Below are 27358 nucleotides of genomic sequence, written 5' to 3' on the forward strand. Positions count from 1 at the left end.
TTCAGAGTCGTGAGATCTTGTTGCAGCTCTATAAAACTTTGGTTAGACCGCACTTGGAATACTGTGTCCAGTTCTGGTCGCCCTATTATAGGAAAGATGTGGATGCTTTGGAGAGGGTTCAGAGGAGGTTTACCAGGATGCTGCCTGGACTGGACGGCTTATCTTATGAAGAGAGGTTGACTGAGCTCGGACTTTTTTCATTGGAGAAAAGGAGGAGGAGAGGGGACCTAATTGAGGTATACAAGATAATGAGAGGCATAGATAGAGTTGATAGCCAGAGACTATTTCCCAGGGCAGAAATGGCTAACACGAGGGGTCATAGTTTGAAGCTGGTTGGAGGAAAGTATAGAGGGGATGTCAGAGCCGGGTTCTTTACACAGAGAGTTGTGAGAGCATGGAATGCGTTGCCAGCAGCAGTTGTGGAAGCAAGGTCATTGGGGGCATCTAAGAGACTGCTGGACATACATATGGTCACAGAAATTTGAGGATGCATACATGAGGATCAATGGTCGGCACAACATGGTGGGCTGAAGGGCCTGTTCTGTGCTGTACTGTTCCATGTTCTATGTTCTATCAGAGAGGGGAATGGGGAGAGGATTCTGGAATAAATCGGGAGAGAGTGGGAGGCGGACCGAAGTTGGAGAGAGGAAGAACAGGTTAGGGAGGTGGAGACAGGTTGGACTGGTTTTGGGATGCAGTGGGTGGAGGGGAAGAGCTGGGCTGGTTGTGTGGTGCAGTGGGGGGAGGGGAAGAGCTGGGCTGGTTTTGGGATGCAGTGGGGGGAGGGGAAGAGCTGGGCTGGCTTTGGGATGCACTGTATCAGTGATAATGGACCCCTGTCATTCTTGCAAGGAGATGAGAATGGTAACTGAGCATGCTCAGTGTTGGCAGGTAGTCCATCTGCGCACGCTCGTCGTTGTGCTCCTGAGATGCTGCTTGGCCTGCTGTGTTCATCCAGCTCCACACTTTGTTAACTTGGTTTTGGGATGCAGTAGGGGGAGGGGAGATTTTGAAGCTGGTGAAGTCCACATTGATACCATTGCGCTGCAGGGTTCCCAAGCGGAATATGAGTTGCTGTTCCTGCAACCTTCGGGTGGCATCATTGTGGCACTGCAGGAGGCCCATGATGGACATGTCGTCTGAGGAATGGGAGGGGGAATTAAAATGGTTCGAAACTGGGAGGTGCAGTTGTTTATTGCGAACCGAGCGGAGGTGTTCTGCAAAGCAGTCCCCAAGCCTCCACTTGGTTTCCCCAATGTAGAGGAAGCCACACCGGGTACAGTGGATACAGTATACCACATTGGCAGATGTGCAGGTGAACCTCTGCTTAATATGGAAAGTCATCTTGGGGCCTGGGATGGGAGTGAGGGAGGTGGTGTGGGGGCAAGTGTAGCACTTCCTGCGGTTGCAGGGGAAGCTGACAGGTGTGGTGGGGTTGGAGGGGAGTGTGGCGTGAACAAGGGAGTCACGGAGAGAGTGGTCTCTCCGGAAGGCAGACAAGGGTGAGGTGGATGAATGTCTTGGGTGGTGGGGTCGGATTGTAGATGGCAGAAGTGTCGGAGGATGATGCGTTGTATCCGGAGTTGGTGGGGTGGTATGTGAGAACGAGGGGGATCCTCTGGGGGCGGTTGTGCGGGGGCGGGGTGTGAGGATGTGTTGCGGGAGACGTGGTCAAGGGCGTTCTGGATCACTGCGGGGGGAAAGTTGTGGTCCTTGAAGAACGTGGACATCTGGGATGTGCGGGAGTGGAATGTCTCATCCTGGGAGCAGATGGATGGAATTTTTGCAGGAGGGTGGTTAGGAGGAGGTGTATTCTAGGTAGCTGTGGGAGTCAGTGGGCTTGAAATGGACACCAGTTTCTAGCTGGTTACCTGAGATAGAGACTGAGAGGTCCAGGAAGGTGAGGGATGTGTTGGAGATGGCCCAGGTGAACTTGAGGTTGGGGTGGAAGGTATTGGTGAAGTGGATGAACTGTTCGAGTCCTCTGGGGAGCAAGAGGCGGCGCCGATACAGTCATCAATGTAATGGAGGAAGAGGTGGGGTTTGGGGCCTGTGTAGGTGCGGAAGAGGGACTGTTCCACGTAACCTACAAAGAGGCAGGCATAGCTTGGGCCCATGTGGGTACCCGTGGCCACCCACTTTGTCTGTAGGAAGTGGGAGGAATTGAAAGAGAAGTTGTTGAGGGCGAGGACGAGTTTGGCTAGGCGGATGAGGGTGTCGGTGGATGGGGACTGGTCGGGCCTGTGGGACAGGAAGAAGCGGAGGGCTTTGAGGCCATCTGCATGAGGAATACAGGTATATAAGGACTGGACGTCCATGGTGAAAATGAGGTGTTGGGGGCCAGGGAATTGGAAGTTCTGGAGGAGCTGGAGGGTGTGAGTGGTGTCACGGACGTAGGTGGGATGTTCCTGGACCAAAGGGGAGAAAATGGAGTCCAGATAGGTGGAGATGAGTTAGGTGGGGCAGGAACAGGCTGAGACAATGGGTCGACCAGGGCAGGCAGGTTTGTGGATTTTGGGAAGGAGATAGAAACGGGCCGTGCAGGGTTGGGGAATAATGAACATAGAACATTACAGCACAGTACAGGCCCTTCAGCCCTCGATGTTGTACCAACCTGTCATACCGATCTCAAGCCCATCTAACCTACACTATTCCATGTACATCCATATGCTTGTCCAGGTTGGAGGCTGTGGTTGGGAGGTCCCCTGAGGTTATGAGGTCATGGATAGTAGTGGAGATGATGGTTTGGTGCTCGGGTGTGGGGTCATGATCGAGGGGGCGGTAGGAGGACGTGTCGGTGTATGCGGAGATTGCTGGGGTAGTATGTGAGGACTAGGGGGATACTCTTTTGGCGGTTATTGCGGGGGCGAGGTGTGAGGGATGAAATGCGGGAGACTCGGTCGAGGGCGTTCTTGACCACTGCGGGGGGAAAGTTGCAGTCCTTGAAGAACGAGGACGTCTGGGATGTGCGGGAGTGAAATGCCTCATCCTGGGAGCAGATTCGACGGAGGCAAAGGAATTGGGGATGGAATTTTTGCAGGAACGTGGGTGGGAGTAGGTGTATTCTCACAGCTACCTAGAATACACCTCCTCCCACCCAGCTTCCTGCAAAAATTCCACCCCCTATTCCAAATTCCTTTGCCTCCGTCGCATCTGCTCCCAGGATGAGGCATTTCACTCTGGCACATCCCAGATGTCCTCGTTCTTCAAGGACCGCAAACTCCCCCCTCCCCCGACCCCCCACAATGGTCGAGAATGCCCTTGACCGAGTCTCCCGCATTTTCCCACACCTCATCCCTCACACCTGGCCCCCGCAATAACCGCCAAAAGAGTATCCCCCAGTCCTCACGTATCACTCCACCAATCTCCGCATACAATGCATCATCCTCCGACACTTCCGCCATCTACAATCCGCTCCCACCACTAAAGACATTTTGCCGTCCCCACCCTTGACTGGGTTCCAAAGAGACCACTCTCTCTGGGAATCCCTTGTCCGCTCCACACTCCCCTCCAACCCCACCACACCCGGCACTTTCCCCTGCAACCGAAGGATGTGTTACACTTGCCCCCACACCTCCTCACTCACCCCCATCCCAGGCCCCAAGATGACTTTCCACATCTGGAATGGTTGTTGGAGGTTCCGGGATTTAGATGTTTCAGTAAGAACAGTGAAGATGGTAAAAGGGGCGGAGGTGTGGCATTGTTGGTCAAGGACAGTATTACAGTTGCAGAAACGATGTTTGGGGACTCATCAACTGAGGTAGTAAAGGGCTGAGGTTAGAAACAGGAAAGGAGAGGTCACCCGGTTGGGAGTTTTCTATAGGCCTCCAAATAGTTCCAGATATGTAGAAGAAAGGATAGCAAAGATGATTCTCGACAGGAGTGAGAGAGACAAGGTATTTGTCATGGGGGACTTCAACTTTCCAAATATTGACTGGGAACACTATCGTTCGAGTACTATAGATGGGTCAGTTTTTGTCCAGTGTGTGCAGGAGGGCTTCCTGACACAGTATGTTAGATAGGCCAACAAGGGGCGAAGTCACATTAGATTTGGTACTGGTTAATGAGCCTGGCCAGGTGTTAGATTTGGAAGCAGGTGAGCACTTTGGTGATAGCGATCACAATTCTGTTATGTTTACTTTAGTGATGGAAAGGGATAGGTGTCTACCACTGGGCAAGAGTTATAGCTGGGGGAAAGGCAATTACGATGAGATTAGGCAAGATTGAGGGAGCATAGGATGGGGAAGGAAACTGCAAGGGATGGGCACATTAGAAATGTGGAGCTTGTTCAAGGAAAAGCTCCTGTGTGTCCTAGATAAGTATGTACCTGTCAGGCAGGGAAGAAGCTGCAGAGTGCGGGAGCCGTGGTTTACAAAGGAGGTAGAATCTCTGGTCAAGAGGAAGAAGGCGGCTTATGTTAGGATGAGATGTGAAGCCTCAGTTAGGGCGCTTGAGGGCTACCAGTTAGCCAGGAAAGACCTAAAGAGAGAGCTCAGAAGAGCCAAGAGGAGACATGAGAAGTTGTTGGCGGATAGGATCAGGGTAAACCCGAAGGCTTTCTATAGGTATTTAAGGAAGAAAAGAATGTTGAAAGTAAGATGAAGGCCAATCAAGGATAGTAGTGGGAAGTTGTGTGTGGAGTCAGAGGAGATAGGTGAAGCACAAAATGAATATTTTTCAACAGTATTCACTCGAGAAAACAACAATGTTGTCGAGGAGATTACTGAGATACAGGCTACTAGACTAGGTGGGGTTGAGTTTCACAAGGAAGAGGTATTAGAAATCCTACAGAGGGTGAAGATAGATAAGTCCCCTGGGAAGGATGGGATTTATCCTCGGATCCTCTGGGAAGCCAGGGAGGAGATTGCCGAGCCTTTGGCATTGATCTTTACCTCGTCATTGGAATAGTGCCAGATGACTGGAGGATAGCAAATGTGGTTCCCCTGTTCAAGAAGGGGAATAGAGACAACTCTGGTAATGATACATCAGTGAGGGTTAGATAGGGTGGATAGGGAGAGCCTTTTTCCTCAGATGGTGACGGCGAGCACGAGGGGGCATAGCTTTAAATTGAGGGGTGAGAGATATACAACAGATGTCAGAGGTAGTTTCTTTACTCAGAGGGTAGTAAGGGAATGGAATGCTTTGCCAGCAACGGTAGTAGATTCGCCAACTTTAGGTACATTTAAGTCGTCATTGGATAAGCATATGGACGAACATGGAATAGTGTCGTCTAGATGGGCTTCAGATCGGTATGGCAGGTCCACACAACATTGAGGGCCGAAGGACCTGTACTGTGCTGTAATGTTCTATGTTCTATCAAGCAGATGTTCACCTGCACAACTGGCAATATGGTATACTGCATCTGCTGTACCCGTTGTGGCTACCTCTACATTGGGGAAACCAAGCGGATGCTTGGGGACCAGAAATAATGGGAACTGCAATTGCTGGAGAATCTAAGATAACAAAGTGTGAAGCTGGATGAACACAGCAGGCCAAGCAGCATCTTAGGAGCACAAAAGCTGTTGTGAAGGGTCTAGGCCCGAAATGTCAGCTTTTGTGCTCCTAAGATGCTGCTTGGCCTGCTGTGTTCATTCAACTGCACACTTTGTTATCGTGGTTGCTTGGGGACCGCTTTGCAGAACACCTCCGCTCGGTTCACAATAAACAACTGAACCGCCCAGTCACGAACCATTTCCACTCCCCCTCCCATTCTTTAGATTACATGTCCATCATGGGCCCCCTGCAGTGCCACAATGATGCCACCCGAAGGTTGCAGGAACAGCAACTCATATTCCGCCTGGGAACCCTGCAGCCATATGGTATCAATGTGGACTTCACCAGCTTCAAAATCTCCCCTTCCCCCACTGCATCCCTAAACCAGCCCAGTTCATCCCCTCCCCCCACTGCACCACACAACCAGCCCAGCTCTTCCCCTCCACCCACTGCATCCCAAAACCAGTCCAACCTGTCTCTGCCTCCCTAACCTGTTCTTCCTCTCACCCATCCCTTCCTCCCACCCCAAGCCGCACCCCCAGCTACCTACTAACCTCATCCCACCTCCTTGACCTGTCCGTCTTCCCTGGACTGACCTATCCCCTCCCTACCTCCCCACCTATACTCTCCTCTCCACCTATCTTCTTTTCACTCCATCTTCGGTCCGTCTCTCCCTAATTATTCCAGAACCCTCTCCCATCCCCCTTTTCTGATGGAGGGTCTAAGCCCGAAACATCAGCTTTTGTGCTCCTGAGATGCTGCTTGGCCTGCTGTGTTCATCCAGCCCCACACTTTATTATCTTGGAATTCTCCAGCATCTGCAGTTCCCCTTATGTCTGTGATACTCAGAGGTCCGTGTGCCCGCCCCTTAGGATACAGAGCCCGCCTCCTGAAACTCGGGCTGCTAACACTTGATGAAGAAGCCCGGATCTGAAAGTTTTCAAATTAACCTGTTGACTGTAATTTGGTGCGGTGTGATTATTCACCGAGTCATCGCCGGCACTTCCGCATTGGTCCCGGCCGCTTTAGGCCACGTGACCGCGCGCGGGCTGGAGGTGTGGCAGGAGCGTTGTCATGGTTTCGGTACACAGAGCAACGGTCCGAGTGTGAGGGTCACAGAGGGAGAGGGAGAGGGGACAGTGTGAGGGTCACAGAGAGAGAGAGGACAGTGTGAGGGTCACAGAGAGAGAGAGGACAGTGTGAGGGTCACAGAGAGAGAGAGAGAGAGAGGACAGTGTGAGGGTCACAGAGAGATAGAGGACAGAGAGAGGGAGGACAGTGTGAGGGTCACAGAGAGAGAGAGGACAGTGTGAGGGTCACAGAGAGTGAGGGGGAGAGGACAGTGTGAGGGTCACAGAGAGAGAGAGGACAGTGTGAGGGTCACAGAGAGAGAGAGGACAGTGTGAGGGTCACAGAGAGTGAGGGGGAGAGGACAGTGTGAGGGTCACAGAGAGAGGGAGAGGGAACAGTGTGAGGGTCACAGAGAGAGAGAGGACAGTGTGAGGGTCACAGAGAGTGAGGGGGAGAGGACAGTGTGAGGGTCACAGAGAGGGAGAGAGGACAGTGTGAGGGTCACAGAGAGAGGAAGAGAGGGAGGACAGTGTGAGGGTCACAGAGAGAGAGGGAGGACAGTGTGAGGATCACAGAGAGAGAGAGAGAGGGAGGACGGTGTGAGGGTCACAGAGAGAGAGTGAGAGAGGGAGGACAGTGTGAGGGTCACAGAGAGAGAGAGGACAGTGTGAGGGTCACAGAGAGAGAGAGGGAGGACAGTGTGAGGGTCACAGTGAGAGAGGGAGAGAGAGGGAACAGTGTGAGGGTCACAGAGAGAGAGAGAGGACAGTGTGAGGGTCACAGAGAGAGAGGGAGAGGGGACAGTGTGAGGGTCACAGAGAGAGAGAGAGAGAGAGGGTCACAGTGAGAGAGGGAGGACAGTGTGAGGGTCACAGAGAGAGAGAGGACAGTGTGAGGGTCACAGTGAGAGAGGGAGGACAGTGTGAGGGTCACAGAGAGAGAGAGGAGAGTGTGAGGGTCACAGAGAGAGAGAGAGGACAGTGTGAGGGTCACAGTGAGAGAGGGAGGACAGTGTGAGGGTCACAGAGAGAGAGAGAGGGAGGACAGTGTGAGGGTCACAGAGAGAGAGAGGACAGTGTGTGGGTCACAGAGAGAGAGAGAGAGAGAGGACAGTGTGAGGGTCACAGAGAGATAGAGGACAGTGTGAGGGTCACAGAGAGAGGGAGGACAGTGTGAGGGTCACAGAGAGAGAGAGGACAGTGTGAGGGTCACAGAGAGAGAGAGAGAGAGAGGGGACAGTGTGAGGGTCACAGAGAGAGAGAGAGAGAGGGAGAGGACAGTGTGAGGGTCACAGAGAGAGGGAGGACAGTGTGAGGGTCACAGAGAGAGAGAGAGACAGAGGACAGTGTGAGGGTCACAGAGAGAGAGAGAGGACAGTGTGAGGGTCACAGTGAGAGAGGGAGGACAGTGTGAGGGTCAGAGAGAGAGGGAGAGGACAGTGTGAGGGTCACAGAGAGAGAGAGAGGACAGTGTGAGGGTCACAGAGAGAGAGAGAGAGGACAGTGTGCGGGTCACAGAGAGAGAGAGAGGGAGAGGACAGTGTGAGGGTCACAGAGAGAGTGTGAGAGCGAGAGGACGGTGTGAGGGTCATAGAGAGAGTGTGAGAGAGGGAGGACAGTGTGAGGGTCACAGAGAGAGGGAGGACAGAGTGAGGGTCACAGAGAGAGAGGGGACAGTGTGAGGGTCACAGAGAGAGATAGAGAGAGAGGGAGGACAGTGTGAGGGTCACAGAGAGAGAGAGAGGGAGGACAGTGTGAGGGTCACAGAGAGAGAGAGAGAGGGAGGACAGTGTGAGGGTCACAGAGAGAGAGAGGACAGTGTGAGGGTCACAGAGAGAGGGAGAGAACAGTGTGAGGGTCACAGAGAGAGAGAGAGGGAGGACAGTGTGAGGGTCACAGAGAGAGAGAGGACAGTGTGAGGGTCACAGAGAGTGAGGGGGAGAGGACAGTGTGAGGGTCACAGAGAGAGAGAGGACAGTGTGAGGGTCACAGAGAGTGAGGGGGAGAGGACAGTGTGAGGGTCACAGAGTGGGAGAGAGGACAGTGTGAGGGTCACAGAGAGAGGAAGAGAGGGAGGACAGTGTGAGGGTCACAGAGAGAGAGGGAGGACAGTGTGAGGGTCACAGAGAGAGAGAGAGGGAGGACGGTGTGAGGGTCACAGAGAGAGAGTGAGAGAGGGAGGACAGTGTGAGGGTCACAGAGAGAGAGAGAGAGGACAGTGTGAGGGTCACAGAGAGAGAGAGGACAGTGTGAGGGTCACAGAGAGAGAGAGAGGGAGAGGACAGTGTGAGGGTCACAGAGAGAGTGTGAGAGCGAGAGGACGGTGTGAGGGTCATAGAGAGAGTGTGAGAGAGGGAGGACAGTGTGAGGGTCACAGAGAGAGGGAGGACAGTGTGAGGGTCACAGAGAGAGAGGGGACAGTGTGAGGGTCACAGAGAGAGATAGAGAGAGAGGGAGGACAGTGTGAGGGTCACACAGAGAGAGAGAGGGAGGACAGTGTGAGGGTCACAGAGAGAGAGAGGACAGTGTGAGGGTCACAGAGAGAGAGAGGACAGTGTGAGGGTCACAGAGAGAGGGAGAGAACAGTGTGAGGGTCACAGAGAGAGAGAGAGGGAGGACAGTGTGAGGGTCACAGAGAGAGAGAGGACAGTGTGAGGGTCACAGAGAGTGAGGGGGAGAGGACAGTGTGAGGGTCACAGAGAGAGAGAGGACAGTGTGAGGGTCACAGAGAGTGAGGGGGAGTGGACAGTGTGAGGGTCACAGAGTGGGAGAGAGGACAGTGTGAGGGTCACAGAGAGAGGAAGAGAGGGAGGACAGTGTGAGGGTCACAGAGAGAGAGGGAGGACAGTGTGAGGGTCACAGAGAGAGAGAGAGGGAGGACGGTGTGAGGGTCACAGAGAGAGAGTGAGAGAGGGAGGACAGTGTGAGGGTCACAGAGAGAGAGAGGACAGTGTGAGGGTCACAGAGAGAGAGAGAGAGGACAGTGTGAGGGTCACAGAGAGAGAGAGAGACGGGGAGAGGACAGTGTGAGGGTCACAGAGAGAGAGAGAGAGGACAGTGTGAGGGTCACAGAGAGAGAGAGAGAGGACAGTGTGAGGGTCACAGAGAGAGAGAGAGGACAGTGTGAGGGTCACAGAGAGAGAGTGAGAGAGGGAGGACAGTGTGAGGGTCACAGAGAGAGAGTGAGAGAGGGAGGACAGTGTGAGGGTCACAGAGAGTGAGAGAGGACAGTGTGAGGGTCACGAAGAGAGGGAGGACAGTGTGAGGGTCACAGAGAGAGAGAGGGAGGACGGTGTGAGGGTCACAGAGAGAGAGTGAGAGAGGGAGGACAGTGTGAGGGTCACAGAGAGAGAGAGGACAGTGTGAGGGTCACAGAGAGAGAGGGGACAGTGTGAGGGTCACAGAGAGAGAGAGAGAGAGAGGGGACAGTGTGAGGGTCACAGAGAGATAGAGGACAGTGTGAGGGTCACAGAGACAGAGAGAGAGAGAACAGTGTGAGGGTCACAGAGAGAGAGTGAGAGAGAGGACAGTGTGAGGGTCACAGAGAGAGAGTGAGAGAGAGGACAGTGTGAGGGTCACAGAGAGAGAGTGAGATAGAGGACAGTGTGAGGGTCACAGAGAAAGAGATACTAGACAGTGTGAGGGAATCAGGGAGGAAGAGAGTGACTGACAGGGCGATAAGAGGACCAGCGAAGGAAAGAGAGAGCGGTAGCATTGAGGAAAGACGGACTGGAAAGGAGGTTGGTGGGAGAGTGAGACAGGATAAAGGGTGAGACGGTGATAGACAGGAGAGAGGTGTATGAGAGGGTGAGGAAGGAGAGCAGAGGGAGAGAGGAGACAGGGACAGGAGGAAGAGGTGAGAGGGTGAGGACGGAGTGAAGGAGAGCAGAGGGAGAGAGGACACAGGGACAGGAGGTAGAGGTGAGTGAGAAGGTAAGGAAGGAGCGAAAGTAAGCAGAAAGCGAGGACACAGAGATAGGAGAAAGAGCTGTGAGAGTGAGGCAGCAAAGGAGAGCAGAGAGAGAGGACACAGACTGGAGAGAGAGGTTGTGAGAGGGTGAGGAAGGAGCAGAGGGAGAGAGGTCATCGGGATAGGAGAAAGAGAGGAGAGAGTGAACAAGAGTAGAGGGAGTGAGGACGCTGGGATAGGAGAAAGAAGGGTGTAAGAGGGCAAGGAGGGAACAAAGGAGAGCAAAAGTAGAGAGGGAGATTTGAGCTGGATTGAAGAGTGTCACTGGCCAAGGAGCTGTTTTGAGGACGTGCCACTAAGAGGATGTCAGTGACAGAATCTGACGAGTTTGAAGAGGAACAGGGCCCTTATTTAGGGGTGAGTTTATTCAGCACTGTTATAATGACCAGAATGTGTGCGCTGTCCCAGATAACTGGGTCAACAGCTTCACGATGATAAGGATTCACACTAAGCCCTGGAATTAGGACCATCTAATGTCTCCAGGCCAGAGGTGGTGGAAACCTTTTATATTCCAACCCTCTCAAGAGGTTGGAATATAAAAGCAGTGATGTGCTTCTGAGACTTCATAAAGCTCTAGTTAGGCCCCATTTAGAATACTGTGTCCAATTTTGGGCCCCACACCTCAGGAAGGATATATTAGCTCTGGAGCGTGTCCATCGGAGATTCACACGGATGATCCCTGGAATGGTAGGTTTAACGTAGGATGAGCGGCTAAGGATCCTGGCGTTGTATTCATTTGAGTTTAGAAGGTTGAGGGGAGATCTAATAGAAACTTACAGGATAATTTATGGCTTAGAAAGGGTGGACGCTGGGAAGTTGTTTCCATTAGCGGGGGAGACTAGGACCCGTGGGGACAGCCTTAGAATAGAAGGGGTAAATTTAAAACGGAAATGAGGAGACATTTCTTCAGCCAAAGAGTGGTGGGCCTGTGGAATTCATTGCCATGGAGTGCAGTGGGGGCCGGGACATTAGATGCCTTCAAGGCAGAGGCCGGTAAATTCTTGATCTCACAAAGAATCAATGGCTACGGGGAGAGTGCAGGGAAGTGGAGTTGAAATGCCCATCAGCTATGATTTAAATGGCAGAGTAGACTTGATGAGCCGAATGGCCTTACTTCCACTCCTATGTCTTATGGTCTTATGGAAACCTTGCAAAGCCAATTTCATCCCAGAGACAGAACCATCTGTACTCAAATTTCCTTTCCAAATTGAACCATCTTTGAATCATCAATGGAACAAGATGAGCTCCCCTTCCTCAATCTCCTAATTGATCAGTCAGTTCGTGGTTTCTCTAATACTGCCTACCCAAAAGCTACATTCACTGGTTGGTATACACATTGGGATTTCTACACCTCCACATGCTATGAGATTGGCCTTTCCAGCAACCATGTAAATAGCGCCCAGCCATTTGTTCACCGTGAAATAGAATACATCAAAATCATCATGTGGGACAATGGATACCCTGATCAGGTCATCTTGTGCTCAGAGATAATGGGAACTACAGATGTTGGAGAATCCAAGATAACAAAGTGTGGAGCTGGATGAACACAGCAGGCCAAGCAGCATCTCAGGAGCACAAAAGCTGACGTTTCGGCCCTAGACCCTTCATTAGAGAGGGGGATGGGTAGAGGGTTCTGAAATAAATAGGAAGAGAGGGGGAGGCGGATCGAAGATGGATAGAGGAGAAGATAGGTGGAGAGGAGAGTATAGGTGGGGAGGGGATAGGTCAGTCCAGGGAGGATGGACAGGTCAAGGAGGTGGGATGAGGTTGGTAGGTGGGAAGTGGAGGTGCGACTTGAGGTGGGAGGAGGGGATAGGTGAGAGGAAGAATAGGTTAGGGAGGCGGGCACGAGCTGGGCTGGTCGAGTGCTGCAGTGGGGGGAGGGGACGAACTGGGCTGGTTTTGGGATGCGGTGGGGGAAGGGGAGATTTTGAAGCTGGTGAAGTCCACATTGATACCATTGGGCTGCAGGGTTCCCAAGCGGGATATCGGTTGCTGTTCCTGCAACCTTCGGGTGGCATCGTTGTGGCACTGCAGGAGGCCCAGGATGGACATGTCGTCTGAGGAATGGGAGGGGGACTTAAAATGGTTCGCGACTGGGAGGTGCAGTTGATTATTGCGAACCGAGCGGAGGTGTTCTGCAGAACATCTCGTGCTGTTTGTCACAAAAACTCCTGAAAGGCTCTAAGGTCTGAACTTTTGTCCTGAAAAGTGTGTGCAGTCTAGTTTTGATTACCCTGATACCCACTACTAACAGGAACCTGTAAAAAGATGTTTTGCCTCTCAACATAACTGAGTGACGTGTTAAATGAATTTCAGTGGTCGTATGATGCCAGCAATGTAGGCTGCCTGTTCCAAAGACTAGTGGATTATATGTATGCTGTATGCCAGCATGTATGTGAGATCTCTCTCTGACTCCATGTCCTGGAGGCCTGAGTTTCTAACTGAAGTAGTGGCTAGGAACACTGTGGACCATCCATGAGGTCGAAAGTATCATAAGTAGCATGCACAGAGAGGTGGCCTCATCACAAATAAGACTCAAGAGGCAACAAAGGAATGGGTGACCACCGCACCAAGTAAGAGGACTAGGCAGATAGTGCAGGAATCCCCTATGGCCATTCTTCTGCAAACCAGATATAAGTTCTGAATACTTCTCAGAGGAAAATAGCAGCAACAAAATCAGCTGAACCACATTTGGCTCTGCTGAACAGGAGAAGAGGAAAAGAGTGAGAATACTATCTTAATAGGGAGTCAATAGTAAGGGGAATCGATAGCTGGTTCTGTGGCCGCAAACAAGACTGCAGGATTCTATGTGGTCTTCCAGGTGCTGGGTTAAGGATGTCTCAGAGTGGTTACAAGACATTCTGAAGTGGGAGGGTGACCGTCAGTGATTATGGTACACATTAGTATCAACAACATAGGTAAGAAGAGAGAAGGGGTCCTAAATGCAGAAGGTAGGGAGTTAGGAAGCAAGTTAAAAAATGAGATCTTAAAGACTGTGATCTTGGGATTGCTACCAGTGCCACTTACTAGTCAGAGTAGAAATAGCAGAATATAGCAGTAGGACACCTGCCTGGAAAGATGGTGCAAAGGGTAGAATTTCAGATTCCTGGGGCACTGGGGCTGGATGTTGGGGAGGTGGTACCTGTACAAGCTGGATAGGTTGCAATTGGGCAGGACTGGGACTGACATCCCAGAGGATGTGTTTTTCAAGTATGATCAGCTTGGGTTGAAACTAAATTGGCAGGTGAATGAGAGCCTGTATGGGGAGACGAATGGCAGGGAAATAAGAACTAAGACAAAAGACAGAATGGAAAATAAGGAAAGTGATAGCCAGAGAATTCAAGGGCTAGGATTGAGCAAGACCACAATGAATGGGACTTAGAATGCTAAAAAGACAAAGCCTTAAGGGCTTGTATGTTAATGCACAGAGCATTTGCAATAACATGGATGAATTAGTCATACTAAGATAACAAAGTGTGAAGCTGGATGAACACAGCAGGCCAAGCAGCATCTAAGGAGCTTTTGTGCTCCTGAGATGCTGCTTGGCCTGCTGTGTTCATCCAGCTTCACACTTTGTTATCTTGGATTCTCCAGCATCTGCAGTTGCCATTATCACTGAATTAGTCATACTGATTGATCTAAATACGTATGATATAGTTAGGAATACAGACACACGGCTGCAAGATGACCAGGTTTGGAAAATAAATATCCGAGAGTTTTCAGTTTTAGGAATGGACAGACAATTAATAAAGGTGGGAGACCATTCCTGAATAAAAAGGAAACTAATGCAATTGTGAGGAAGGAAAATTAGCTCTGGTGAAGTCGAATTTGTTGGATTGATCTTAGAAACAGAAAAGGGCAGAAAACTATATGCAACCCCCAAACTGTAATGCTAAAATTGGGAAGGCATTAAAAAGGAAATTAGAGATGCAAACAATAAAGCTACAGCTGTAATTATGGGTGACTTCACTCTGCATATAGATTAGGCAAATCAAATCAGAAGCAATAACACAGGGGAGAAATTCTTGGAGTGCATTGAGATGGTTTTATGAATCAATATATTAAGGAGCCAGCTGGAGAAAAGGCCATCCTTGACAGGGTATTGTGTAACAAGGAAGGAATAATTGACAGATAACAACGTGTGAAGCTGGATGAACACAGCAGGCCAAGCAGCATCTCAGGAGCACAAAAGCTGACGTTTCGGGCCTGGACCCTTCATCAGAGAGGTGGATGGGGAGAGGATGCTGAAATAAATGGAGAGAGAGAGGGAGGTGGATCGAAGATGGATAGAGAGAAGATAGGTGGAGAGGAGAGTCCACGGAGGACAGACAGGTCAAGGAGGCGGGATGAGGTTAGTAGGTAGGAAATGGGGGTGCGGCTTGAGGTGGGAGGAAGGGATGGGTGAGAGGAAGAACAGGTTAGGGAGGTGGGGACGAGCTGGGTTGGTTTTGTGATGCAGTGGGTGGAGGGGGGAGATTTTGAAGCTTGTGAAGTCCACAGTGATACCATTGGGCTGCAGGGTTCCCAAGCGGAATATGGGTTGCTGTTCCTGCAACCTTCGGGTGGCATCATTGTGGCACTGCAGGAGGCCCATGATGGACATGTCGTCTGAGGAATGGGAGGGGGAGTTAAAATGGTTCGCGACTAGGAGGTGCAGTTGTTTTTTGCGAACCGAGCTGAGGTGTTCTGCAAAGCAGTCCCCAAGCCTCCGCTTGGTTTCCCCAATGTAGAGGAAGCCACACCGGGTACAGTGGATACAGTATACTACATTGGCAGATGTGCAGGTGAACATGCTTTGACTTTCCATATTAAGCAGCTCGTCCCCTCCCCCCACTGCATCACAAAACCAGCCCAGCTCGACCCCGCCTCCTTAACTTGTTCTTCCTCTCCCCTATCCCCTCCTCCCACCTCAAGCCGCACCTCCATTTCCTACCTACTAACCTCATCCCGCCTCCTTGACCTGTCTGTCCTCCCTGGACTCTCCTCTCCACCTATCTTCTCCTCTATCCATCTTCGGTCCACCTCCCCCTCTCTCCCTATTTATTTCAGAACCCTCTCCCCATCCCCCTCTCTGATGAAGGGTCTAGGCCTGAAACATCAGCTTTTGTGCTCCTGAGATGCTACATGGCCTGCTGTGTTCATCCAGCTTCACACTTTGTTATCTTGGATTCTCCAGCATCTGCAGTTCCCATTACCTCTGATCAGGAATAATTGACAATTTAGTTGCGCGTGGGCACAAGGGAGGGAGTAACCACAAAATAAAATAAAGTTCTTCAGTTAGGTGGAGTTGTTTCTAATACTAGGGTCCTGAACCTAATTTCTATTCTATTTATTTCATGGGATGTGGGCATCACTGGATGGCCAGCTTTTCTTGCCCATCCCTAGTTGCCCTTGAGAAGGTGGTGGTTAGCTGCTTTCTTGAACCACTGCACTCCTCCTGCTGTGAGTTGACCCACAATGCTATTAGGGAGGGAATTCCAGGATTTTGACATAACTACGGTGAAGGAACAGCAATATATTTCCAAGTCAGGATGGTGACTGACTTGGAAAGGAACTTGGAGGTAGTGGCGTTCCCATGTATCTGCTGGCCTTGTCCTTCTAGATGGAAGTGGTCGTGGGTTTGGAAGGTGCTGCCTGAGGATCTTTGGTAAATTTCTGCAGTGCATCCTGTAGATAGTACACACTGCTGCTACTGAGTGTTGGTGGTGGAGGGAGTGAATGCTTATGTGTGTAGTGCCAATCAAGCGGGCTGCTTTGTCCTGGATGGTGTCAAGCTTCTTGAGTGATGTTGGGGCTGTACTCATTCAGGCAAATGGGGAGTATTCCATCACACTCCTGACTTGTGCCTTCTAGATGGCTACAGGCTTTGAGAAGTCAGGAGATGGATTACTTGCCGCAGCAAACCCAGGATCTCGCAAGGAATTAGGGGCTATGGGGAGAGTGCGGATAAGTGGAGTTGAAATGCCCATCAGCTTTAACTAAATGGCAGAGTGGACTCGATGGGCCAAATGGCCTTACTTCCACTCCTGTGTCTTATGGTCTTATGAAACAAATCATGTTGACATGAGGTGTCAATCAATGTGGGATCATTATTTAAAGGATGATAGTAGATAGGCAATGGCAAACATTTCAAGAGTGCATGGACCATCTGCAAACCAGTCTGGCAAAGAACATAAAAGTAAGAATCATGGTCAGACCATGGCTAACAAGGGATGTTAGGGATGTTAGCCTACTGGCCCCTTATGCTGTAGTACCGACCATAAATCGGGAGATAATGAGGGCATGTTAAAAAGGCAGTACACTAACAATGGGTAACTTGAATTTTCATGTAGATTGGGAAAATCAAATTGGCTGAGGTGTGAATTCTGGTAGCTTTGGATTCATTAATTCCCCCTCCGTTCCTTTATCATGATGCAGAGGCACGCAGAGAACAAATCAGGGAAGTGAAGGTTTAGCAGTATTTGATGTGAGATTATGAGGGCATGTTAAAAAGACAACACATTAACCATGGGTAATCTTATTGCAAATTGGGAAATATCAAATTGCCAGAAGTAAACGTAAGAAGGAATTCATAGAGCATGTTAGGGGCAGTTTCCCAGAATAACCTGTTGTGGTTCCAACAAGGAATCAGGCTATTCTGTAGGTTAATTGATTGATTGATTGATTTATTGTCATATACACTGAAGTACAGTGAAAAACTTTGTTTACCAGTGGTATAGGCAGATCACAGCAAGCAAAGAACGTGCAGATCAAAAAGACACAGAGGCATACATGTTACATTATTTGAGTGTAGAGTCCATTCAACAGCCTGATATTGGTCAGAAAGAGGGTGTTCCTGAACCTGCTGGTGTATGTGTTCAGGGTCCTGCATCATCTGCCTGACAGAAGAGCTGTGGGAGGTCACTACCAGGGTCTTTGATGATATTGGCCAACTTTCTGTGGCAGCGAGCCATGTAAATAAAGTCTATGGATTGAATATTGTCTTCTGCAATGGTCTGGGCTATGCACCCCACAGTCAGTAGTTTCTTACGGTCCTGGGCAGAGCAGTTGCCACACCAGGCTATTATGCACCCAGACAGCGTGCTTTCAATTGTGCATATGTAGAAATTGGTGGGACCTTACGGATATGCCAAATTTCTTGAGCCGCCTGAGGAAGCACAGGCTTTGGTGTGCCTTCTTGTCAGATTTATGTAGAGAGTCCTGGACAGGTCATCGGTAATCGTCACTCTGAGGAACTTGATGCTTTTCTCTCTCTCAACCTCAGTTCTGTTGATGTATTCTCCTCCTTTCCTTCTGAAGTCGATGATCAGTTCTTTAGTTTTGCTGATGTTGAGAGACAGATTGTTTTCATTGCACCACGTATATGTAATGAGGCATGTTTAACAAAGAATCACAGTTAAAATAATCCATGAGTGAACCGTGACCAGAACATTTGAGAATGAGAAACTTTGGTCTGAAATAAATGTGCTCAACTTCATAATTTTTTCATTCATCCATTGGATGAGGGAGTTACTGGCTAGGTCAGCATTTAGCGAACAGTCCACCACATTGCTGTGAGTCTGGACTCACACGCAGGCTAGATAAGGATAGCAGTTTCCTTCCCTAAACGACATTAATGAACTGGCTGGGTTTTTCCAATAATCAACAATGGATTCACGGTCATCTTTAGACTCTTAATTCCACATTTTCATTGGATTCAAATTCTACCATCTGCCATGGCAGGACTCAAACCCAGATACTCATAACATTACTTGGGCCTCTAGATTAACAGTTTAGTGATAGTACCACTAGGCTGTCGCCTCTTTAAGGAGGGTAATTACAAAGGAATGACAGTGCAGTTGATTGGAGTGAAATGGAAAAGGAATTTAGCAAAAAAAAAGTTGAGGAACAATGACAGCTGCTTCAGAAAACAGAACATAGAACACAGAACATCACAGTGCAGTACAGGCCCTTCGGCCCTCGATGTTGCGCCAACCTGTGAAACCAATCTGAAGCCCATCTAACCTACAGTATTCCATTATCATCCATATGAATAGTTTGTTACACACAAAAAAAAGTGTTGCAGTGAGGAAGAAGGATTCTATAAGAAGGTAAACTAAACATTGGTTAACCAAGAAATTTAAAGATAACATCAAATTGAAAGAAAAAAGGCAGTCTGGCAAAGATTATTGGTAAAACAGAGGATTAGGAATATTTTAAAATTCAACAAAAGTTGACCAAAATCAGGGAGAAGATAAACTATGAGACTAAACTAAAAAAAAACATAAAACAGAAAGCAAGATCATATTTGAAAATAGAAAGAGAGAGAGGTCAAAATTAACGCAGGCCCTTTACAGAATGAGACCTCCAGCCATTTCTAGGACAGAAACTAACTGCCCATCCTAGGATTCACTATAACTCCATGCTTCAAGACAGATTAAGCGGTAAGTGTGACCATCCTGGGAGCTGAAACTAGGACTACTCTTCCATGGCTATAGTATATCTAACACTTGTCCTAGCCTAGATCCCTTGAACTGGAGCTATCCACTGGGTCCAGTGACTGGTCGCCACTCTGGGATCAGGAAAGATAACGAAGGCCTGCATTTGGCAAACTTAGTAAAGAATTTTTTTGGAGTTTGGTTTGAGGATCAGACAGCCTGTTCCAAAAACTGGACAACAAGACTCTCATTTATGACCTGTCTTTTTACCTGACACTGCCTTTCCCCAGGTCTTATGGCCCTCTGCATCAAAGATAAAGTTTGAAATATGCTTTTTCTTTTGTTCCTTCTGATAGGAATATGAAGGTGATCGGAATGAGGAAAATGAAAGACATGGTCAAGGGAAAGCTGTACTGCCAAATGGTGACACGTATGAAGGTGCCTATGAACATGGCAAGCGCCATGGAGTGGTAAGAAATTAATGGCCCCTAACATTGTAAAATATAAGTTTTGCATGTTATCATGTGCCTCATGAAACCGTACAGCACCAGAACTGCTACTTGTACTGATATCCTAAAATTCCCATTCTTCACCTAATTAAAGTTCTATGTATAACTTGCAGATCATAGGCTTAATGTTTATTTCTGGAAAATGAATTGCTGGAGGATAGTATATGCACAAACAAAATTTCAAAACATACTAAATGCAAAAACTTGGATATTTTGTACAAAGTATTTGATTACTCCAATTACATTTTTTTATGTGTATTTATTTTTGACAATTGCATCCACCATTTCAATGTCACAGGTTTTTTTTTCTTTCCATTGTAAGCCAACAAGGTCAATCTCTTACCTTTTTATCACTAACAATCTGTCCCGGTCCCCTGACATTGAAGGGACAGTCAAGAAGGTATAACAACTCTTCTTCTTCCTCAGGAAGCTAAGGAAATTCAGCAACCCATAAGGACCCTCACTGACTTTTACAAATGCATCAAAGAGAGAATTCTATCTGGATACACCATGGCTTGGTACGGCAACTGCTCTGCCCAGGACCATAAGAAAGTACAGAAAGTTGTGAACACAGCCCAGACAATTATGGAGGCCATTCTTCCATCCATTGACCCCATTTACACTTGTTGCTGTGGAAAGGCAGCCAACATGATCAAAAATCCTTCCCTGATTATAATCTCTTCTAACCTCTCCTGTCAGGCAGAAGATACAAAAACTTAAGCACACGTACCAACAAGTTCAAGAACAGCTTCTCCCTTGCCGTCATTAGACTTCTGAATGGACCTCTCAAATTTCAAATCTAATGTGAATCTTGCCTCTTGTGCACCTTCTTTGCAGCTATAACTTTGTATTCCTCATTCTGTTCAATTACCCAATGATCTTTGTATGTTATGATCTGCCTATAGTGCACATAAAACTTTTCACTGTACTTAGGTACATGTGACAATCATAGAAAATAGGTGCAGGTGTAGGCTAGTCGGCCCTTCAAGCTTGCACCACTATTCAATATGATCATGGTTGATCATGCAATCTCAGTATCCCATTCCCGTTTTCTCCCCATACCCCTCGATCCCTTTAGCCGCAAGGGCCACAGCTCCCTCTTGAATATATCTAATGAACTACCCCAACAGCTTCCTAAGGGAGAGAATTCTACAGGTTCACAACTCTCTGAATGAAGAAATTCTTCCTCATTTCAGTCCTGAATGGTTTGCCCCTTATTCTTAGACTGTGACCCCTTGTTCTGAACTTTCCCAACATCAGGAACATTCTTCCCACATCTAGCCTGTCCAGTCTCATCAGGAATTAAATATTCTTATGAGATTCCCCCTCATTTTTCTAAATTCCAGTGAGCACAAGCCCACTTGATCCAGTCTTTCTTCAGATCTCAATCCTGCCATCCCTGGACTCAGTCTGGTGAACCTTCGCTGGACTTCCTCAATAGTTAGAATGTCCTTCCTCAGACTAGAAGACCAAAACTGCACATAGTACTCAAGATGTGGCCTCACCAAGGCCCTGTATAACTGCAGCAAGATGTTCTTACACCAATACTCAAATTTCAATTACAGTCAACACGGCTTTGTGAGGGGTAGGTCATGCCTTACAAACCTTATCGAGTTTTTTGAGGATGTGACTAGAAAAGTTGATGAGGGTCGAGCTGTGGATGTGGTGTATATGGACTTCAGTAAGGCATTTGATAAGGTTCCCCATGGTAGGCTCATTCAGAAGGTCAGGAGGAATGGGATACAGGGGAACTTAGCTGCTTGGATACAGAATTGGCTGGCCAACAGAAGACAGCGAGTGGTAGTAGAAGGAAAATATTCTGCCTGGAAGTCAGTGGTGAGTGGAGTTCCACAGGGCTCTGTCCTTGGGCCTCTACTGTTTGTAATTTTTATTAATGACTTGGACGAGGGAATTGAAGGATGGGTCAGCAAGTTTGCAGACGACGCAAAGGTCGGAGGTGTCGTTGACAGTATAGAGGGCTGTTGTAGGCTGCAGCGGGACATTGACAGGATGCAGAGATGGGCTGAGAGGTGGCAGATGGAGTTCAACCTGGATAAATGCGAGGTGATGCATTTTGGAATGTCGAATTTGAAAGCTGAGTACAGGATTAAGGATAGGATTCTTGGCAGCGTGGAGGAACAGAGGGATCTTGGTGTGCAGATACATAGATCCCTTAAAATGGCCACCCAAGTGGACAGGGTTGTTAAGAAAGCATATGGTGTTTTGGCTTTCATTAACGGGGGATTGAGTTTAAGAGTCGTGACATCTTGTTGCAGCTCTATAAAACTTTGGTTAGACCGCACTTGGAATACTGCGTCCAGTTCTGGGCGCCCTATTATAGGAAAGATGTGGATGCTTTGGAGAGGGTTCAGAGGAGGTTTACCAGGATTCTGCCTGGACTGGAGGGCTTATCTTATGAAGAGAGGTTGACTGAGCTCGGTCTCTTTTCATTGGAGAAAAGGAGGAGGAGAGGGGACCTAATTGAGGTATACAAGATAATGAGAGGCATAGATAGAGTTGATAGCCAGAGACTATTTCCCAGGGCAGAAATGGCTAGCACGAGGGGTCATAGTTTTAAGCTGGTTGGTGGAAAGTATAGAGGGGATGTCAGAGGCAGGTTCTTTACGCAGAGAGTTGTGAGAGCATGGAATGCGTTGCCAGCAGCAGTTGTGGAAGCAAGGTCATTGGGGTCATTTAAGAGACTGCTGGACATGTATATGGTCACAGAAATTTGAGGGTGCATACATGAGGATCAATGGTCGGCACAACATTGTGGGCTGAAGGGCCTGTTCTGTGCTGTACTGTTCTATGTTCTATGTTCTATGTTCTAAGTCAAATCAAAGTATGGTCCGATTTTAAACTGAATTATTCTCATAACATTCAACAGGTATACTATCTTCAGTATGGCCTCTGACTTAAAATCTTTGACTCATAGATTCACATATCCACTGTCACCACAATAGCCAGTGTTTTAATAGCTAAAGTGTTTGTAAAAACGCTTTTTATTTTCTTACTTTACAAATTAATTCTTCTCATTTTCAATCATAAGAAATATTCTGAAACTGGCTGCACTCAAGTACCCATCTGGAAGTGCCGAATCAGGTCAACCTGACTAATCAAGCTCACAATTGCTCTGTCTCTTCTTTACTTAAAAGAATATCTTCATGTGATGACTTAGTATGAATAACCAGGATGAACATAATTCTCTCCATCTTCGGTCCGCCTCCCCCTCTCTCCCTATTTATTCCAGTTCCCTCTCCCCATCCCCCTTTCTGATGAAGGGTCTAGGCCCAAAACGTCAGCTTTTGTGCTCCTGAGATGCTGCTTGGCCTGCTGTGTTCATCCAGCCTCACATTTTATTATCTAAGGTTCAGCTGACTGTTTTTAGACCCCAACACAAAGGAAGGGCAGTTGATTTTCTGAATGCTTCCGTAGGTGGGCCACTTCTAGCTTCAAAATTTGGCAGATGAAACTGGGGATAACTTACTTTGTTCCAAGGACAATGAGGGGAGATTTGATAGAGGTGTACAAGTTAATGTCAGGGTTCGATAAGATAGACAAGGTAAGAACTATTCCTGCTGGCTGATGGCACAAAGACTAGGGACAGCAATTTATAGTATTGAGTGAGCGTTGTGGGGACAATGTGATGCCAAATATTTATGGTACAAATCAATCAACATTTTTGCATGGCAATACTTTTCTGAGTGAGGTGCTAGTGAAACCACCCAAAGACACAGCAGGTTCAGAAGGGATACTAGGCAAAGAAAGCAGATGTGTTTGTCTCTGGCCTGAATGACCTTCTGGGTTATGGTGTTTTACAGTGAAATCTCTTTTGCTGGAAAATGGACTGACTTCAGCTCAAAACAGCTCCCCAAATATTTTATTGGTTTAAGCAAGGGGAATTGTTAAGGATCTTCCTGTCACGTTTTGACGGTTTCTTCTGAGATGGTACAGCAGAATTTAATAAATGTTAATATGATTACAGAGGCATTTTGAAGGGTCTAGGCCCGAAACGTCAGCTTTTGTGCCCCTGAGATGCTGCTTGGCCTGCTGTGTTCACCCAGCCTCACATTTTATTATCTCGGATTCTCCAGCATCTGCAGTTCCCATCATCAGCTGAACCTTGATAGGTTTTGGTTACAGATCACATGGGTCTGTCTCTGGAAAGAATTCGTATGATCACACCATGTTCTGGTTTACCTTAAATTGGGAGGAGGCAGTTTAAAACCCAACCACATTACAAGGTTTCACATTTGATACACTGAATATAAGTGTAAATGCAAGGTTTTTAGATATAAAACATTTTGTTTTCCCTGCTGAGGACTGGTATGGTGGGAAAGGTGCTGGGCAATATGGAACAGAATAGTTTGAGGCTTAATTCCTGCTGTCTTCTGCCTGAATTAATGTCATCAGGAGCAGGTTTAGTACACTGCAATTAGAAATATGATAATTTAGAAAGTGGAATAGGAATAGACCTTTCAGCCAATCAAGCCTACTCTTTCATTCAACATGAACCTCTAAATCAGGACCATAATCCTGCTTTCTCCATGTGCATCTGGACACCTTTATAAATCCCCATAAATCTGTCTATTTCTTTCATGAATATATTTATTGACCTGGATTCCACCGCCTTCTGTTGTAAAGAATTCCTTAGGCTCACCATCCTCTGAGTGATTATGTTCATTGGGGAAGCAATGGTCTAGTGGTATTATTGCTACAGTACTAATCCAGAAACTTAGCTAGTGCTGTGGGGACTCAGGTTCAAATCTTGCTGTGGCAGATGGTGGAATTTAAATTAAATTTTTAAAAATCTTGAATTAAGAATCTACAAATGACTGAAACCATTGCTGATTGAATAAAAAACCCATCTGCCATCCTTACCTGGTCTGATCTACATGTGACTCCAGACCCACAGCAGTGTCATTGGTTTTTAACTTCCCTCTGAAACAGCCTGGCAAGCCACTCAGTTCAAGGGCACAAGTAAATGTAAAAAAAATTAAGTCCAATTTTTGTTTATTCATTCTTGGAATTCTATTCACAACATATATTAATGATTTAGATGAGAGAAGTACATGCACTATTTTCAAGTTTGCAGATGACACAAAACTAGATGGGAGGGTGGATTATGGGGAAGATACAGAGATGTTTCAATGTGATGTGAACAAGTTGAGTGAGTATTTCCATTCACTGAGATAATGCATTTTGTTAGAAGAAATACAGAAACAAAATACAGGCTCAATGATACAACTCTAAGGGGAGTACAGGTGCAGAGGGACCTCAGGGTTCACATGCATGATTCCCTGAAGGTAGCCAGGCAAGTTGAAACAGTTATTAAGAAGGCCCGGGAGAGAGTTCAAAGGAAATTACCGAGAATGATACCAGGAGTGAAGAATTTTAGACACAAGGAAAGATTACAGAGATTGGATTTATTCTCCTTGGAGTAGAGAAGATTAAGAAGTATTTCTTTTTAATTCATTCATGGGATGTGGCCAGCACTAGCTATATGGCCAGCGTTTATTGTCGATCCCTAGTTGCCTTTGAGAAGGTGGTGGGGAGCTGTCTTCTTGAACCGCTGTGGTTACACCTGCTGTGGGTGGACCCACAATTATCTTATTGAGGGAATTCCAGGATTTTGATCCAATGGCAGTGAAAGAATGACAATATACTTTCAAGTCAGTAGGTTGAGTGGCTTGGAGGGGGGCTTGCAAGTCAGAAAATGCATGGCAAATCAAGTATAATGTGGATAAATGTGAATCTATCCACTGATGGCAAAAGCAGGAAAGCAGTTTATTATCTGAATGGTGATAAATTGCAAAAGAGGGTGGCTGCAACACCACTTCAAGCCCACCGACTCCCACAGCTACCTAGAATACACCTCCTCCCACCCACCCTCCTGCAAAAATTCCATCCCCTATTCCCAATTCCTTCGCCTCTGCCGCATCTGCTCCCAGGATGAGATATTCCACTCCCGTACATCCCAGATGTCCGCATTCTTCAAGGACCGCAACTTGCCCCCCACAGTGGTCCAGGACGCCCTTGACCGTGTCTCCCGCATTTCCCGCAACACATCCCTCACACCACGCCCCCGCAACAACCGCCCTAATAGAATCCCCCTCATCCTCATATAACACCCCACCAACCTCCAGATACTACGCATCATCCTCCGACACTTCCGCCATCTACAATCCGACCCCACCACCCAAGACATTTTTCCATCCCCACCCTTGTCTGCCTTCCAGAGAGACCACTCTCTCCATGACTCCCTTGTCGCTCCACATTCCCCTCCAGCCCCACCACACCCGGCACCTTCCCCTGCCACCGCAGGAAGTGCTACACTTGCCCCCACACCTCCTCACTCGCCCCCATCCCAGGCCCCAAGATGACTTTCCATATTAAGCAGACGCTCACCTGCACATCTGCCAATGTGGTATACTGTATCCATTATACCCGGTGTGGCTTCCTCTACATTGGGGAAACCAAGCGGAGGCTTGGGGACCGCTTTGCACAACACCTTAGCTCGGTTCGCAATAAAGAACTGCACGTCCCAGTTGCGAACCATTTTAACTCCCCCTCCCATTCCTTAGACGACATGTCCATCATGGGCCTCCTGCAGTGCCACAACGATGCCACCCGAAGGTTGCAGAAACAGCAACTCATATTCCGCTTGGGAACCCTGCAGCCCAATGGTATCACTGTGGACTTTACAAGCTTCAAAATCTCCCCCTCCCCCACTGCATCCCAAAACCAGCCCAGCTCGCCCCCTCCCCCCCCACATCACAAAACCAGCCCAACTCGTCCCCGCCTCCCTAACCTGTTCTTCCTCTCACCTATCCCCTCCTCCCACCTCAAGCCGCAACTCCATTTCCCACCTACCAACCTCATCCCACCTCCTTGACCTGTCCGTCCTCCCTGGACTGACCTATCCCCTCCCCATCTCCCCACCTCCCCACCTATACTCTCTTCTCCACCTATCTTCTCCTCTATCCATCTTCGATCCGCCTCCCCCTCTCTCCCTATTTATTTCAGAACCCTCTCCCCATCCCCCTCTCTGATGAAGGATCTAGGCCCGAAACGTCAGCTTTTGTGCTCCTGAGATGCTGCTTGGCCTGCTGTGTTCATCCAGCTTCACACTTGTTATCTTGGCTGCAACAAGACCTGGGTGTCCTTGAATACCAGTCACTGAGGGTCAGCGTACAGGTGCAGCAAGTGATGAAAAAGGTAAATGGTATGTTGACCTTCATAGCCAGAGGATTCGAGTGCAGGAGCAGGGATGTCTTGCTGCAATTATACAGAGCCTTGCTAAGATTGTATCTGGAGAGTTGTGTGGCATTTTGGTCTCCTTATCTGAGGAAGGATGCTCTGGCTGTAGAGGCAGTGCAATGAAGGTTTACCAGACTGTTTCCTTAGATGGAGGGACTGACACATAATGTGAGAGTGGTTCATTTAGAACGATATTCACTGCACTTTAGTAGAATGAGGGGTGGTTAGATAGAAACTCCAACCTCTAAAATTGTAACAGGGCTAAACGGAGCTACAAAGAGGATGTTGCTAATGACTAGGGAGACCAGAACCCGAGGTCAACGTCAAAGAATATGTGGTTAGCTATTTGGGATTGAGGTGAGGAGAAATTTCTTCACGCCCAAAGTGGTGAGCCTGTGGAATTCTCCAACAGGGAAAGCTGTTGTAGCAAGGATTTTGAATGTTTTTAAGAAGGAGTTAGATATCGTTCTTATGGCTAAAGGGATCAAAGAGTATGGAGAGAATGTGAGAACAAAGTACTGAATTGGATGGTCATCCATGATCGTATTGAATGGCAGATCATGACTGAAGCGCCAAATGACCTACTGCTCCTATTTTCTATATTTCTGTGTTTCTATGATGTCAGCATCACTGGAT

The 27358-nt window shown here is 48.1% G+C and overlaps 1 protein-coding gene across 1 annotated transcript in view; it reads left to right on the forward strand.

The window, feature by feature from the left end:
- The first annotated feature begins 6562 nt into the window (after positions 1-6562).
- Positions 6563-27358, forward strand: part of rsph1 (radial spoke head component 1) — an 87632-nt gene continuing 66836 nt past the window's right edge. The window contains exons 1-2 of the mRNA XM_048540914.2: positions 6563-10890; positions 19310-19423. Coding sequence (XP_048396871.1) covers positions 10837-10890; positions 19310-19423 — 168 coding nt within the window. The 5' untranslated portion in view covers positions 6563-10836. The remainder of the gene's footprint in view (positions 10891-19309; positions 19424-27358) is intronic.

This window comes from Stegostoma tigrinum, chromosome 12 (assembly GCF_030684315.1).
Source record: "Stegostoma tigrinum isolate sSteTig4 chromosome 12, sSteTig4.hap1, whole genome shotgun sequence".
Taxonomy (NCBI): domain Eukaryota; kingdom Metazoa; phylum Chordata; class Chondrichthyes; order Orectolobiformes; family Stegostomatidae; genus Stegostoma; species Stegostoma tigrinum.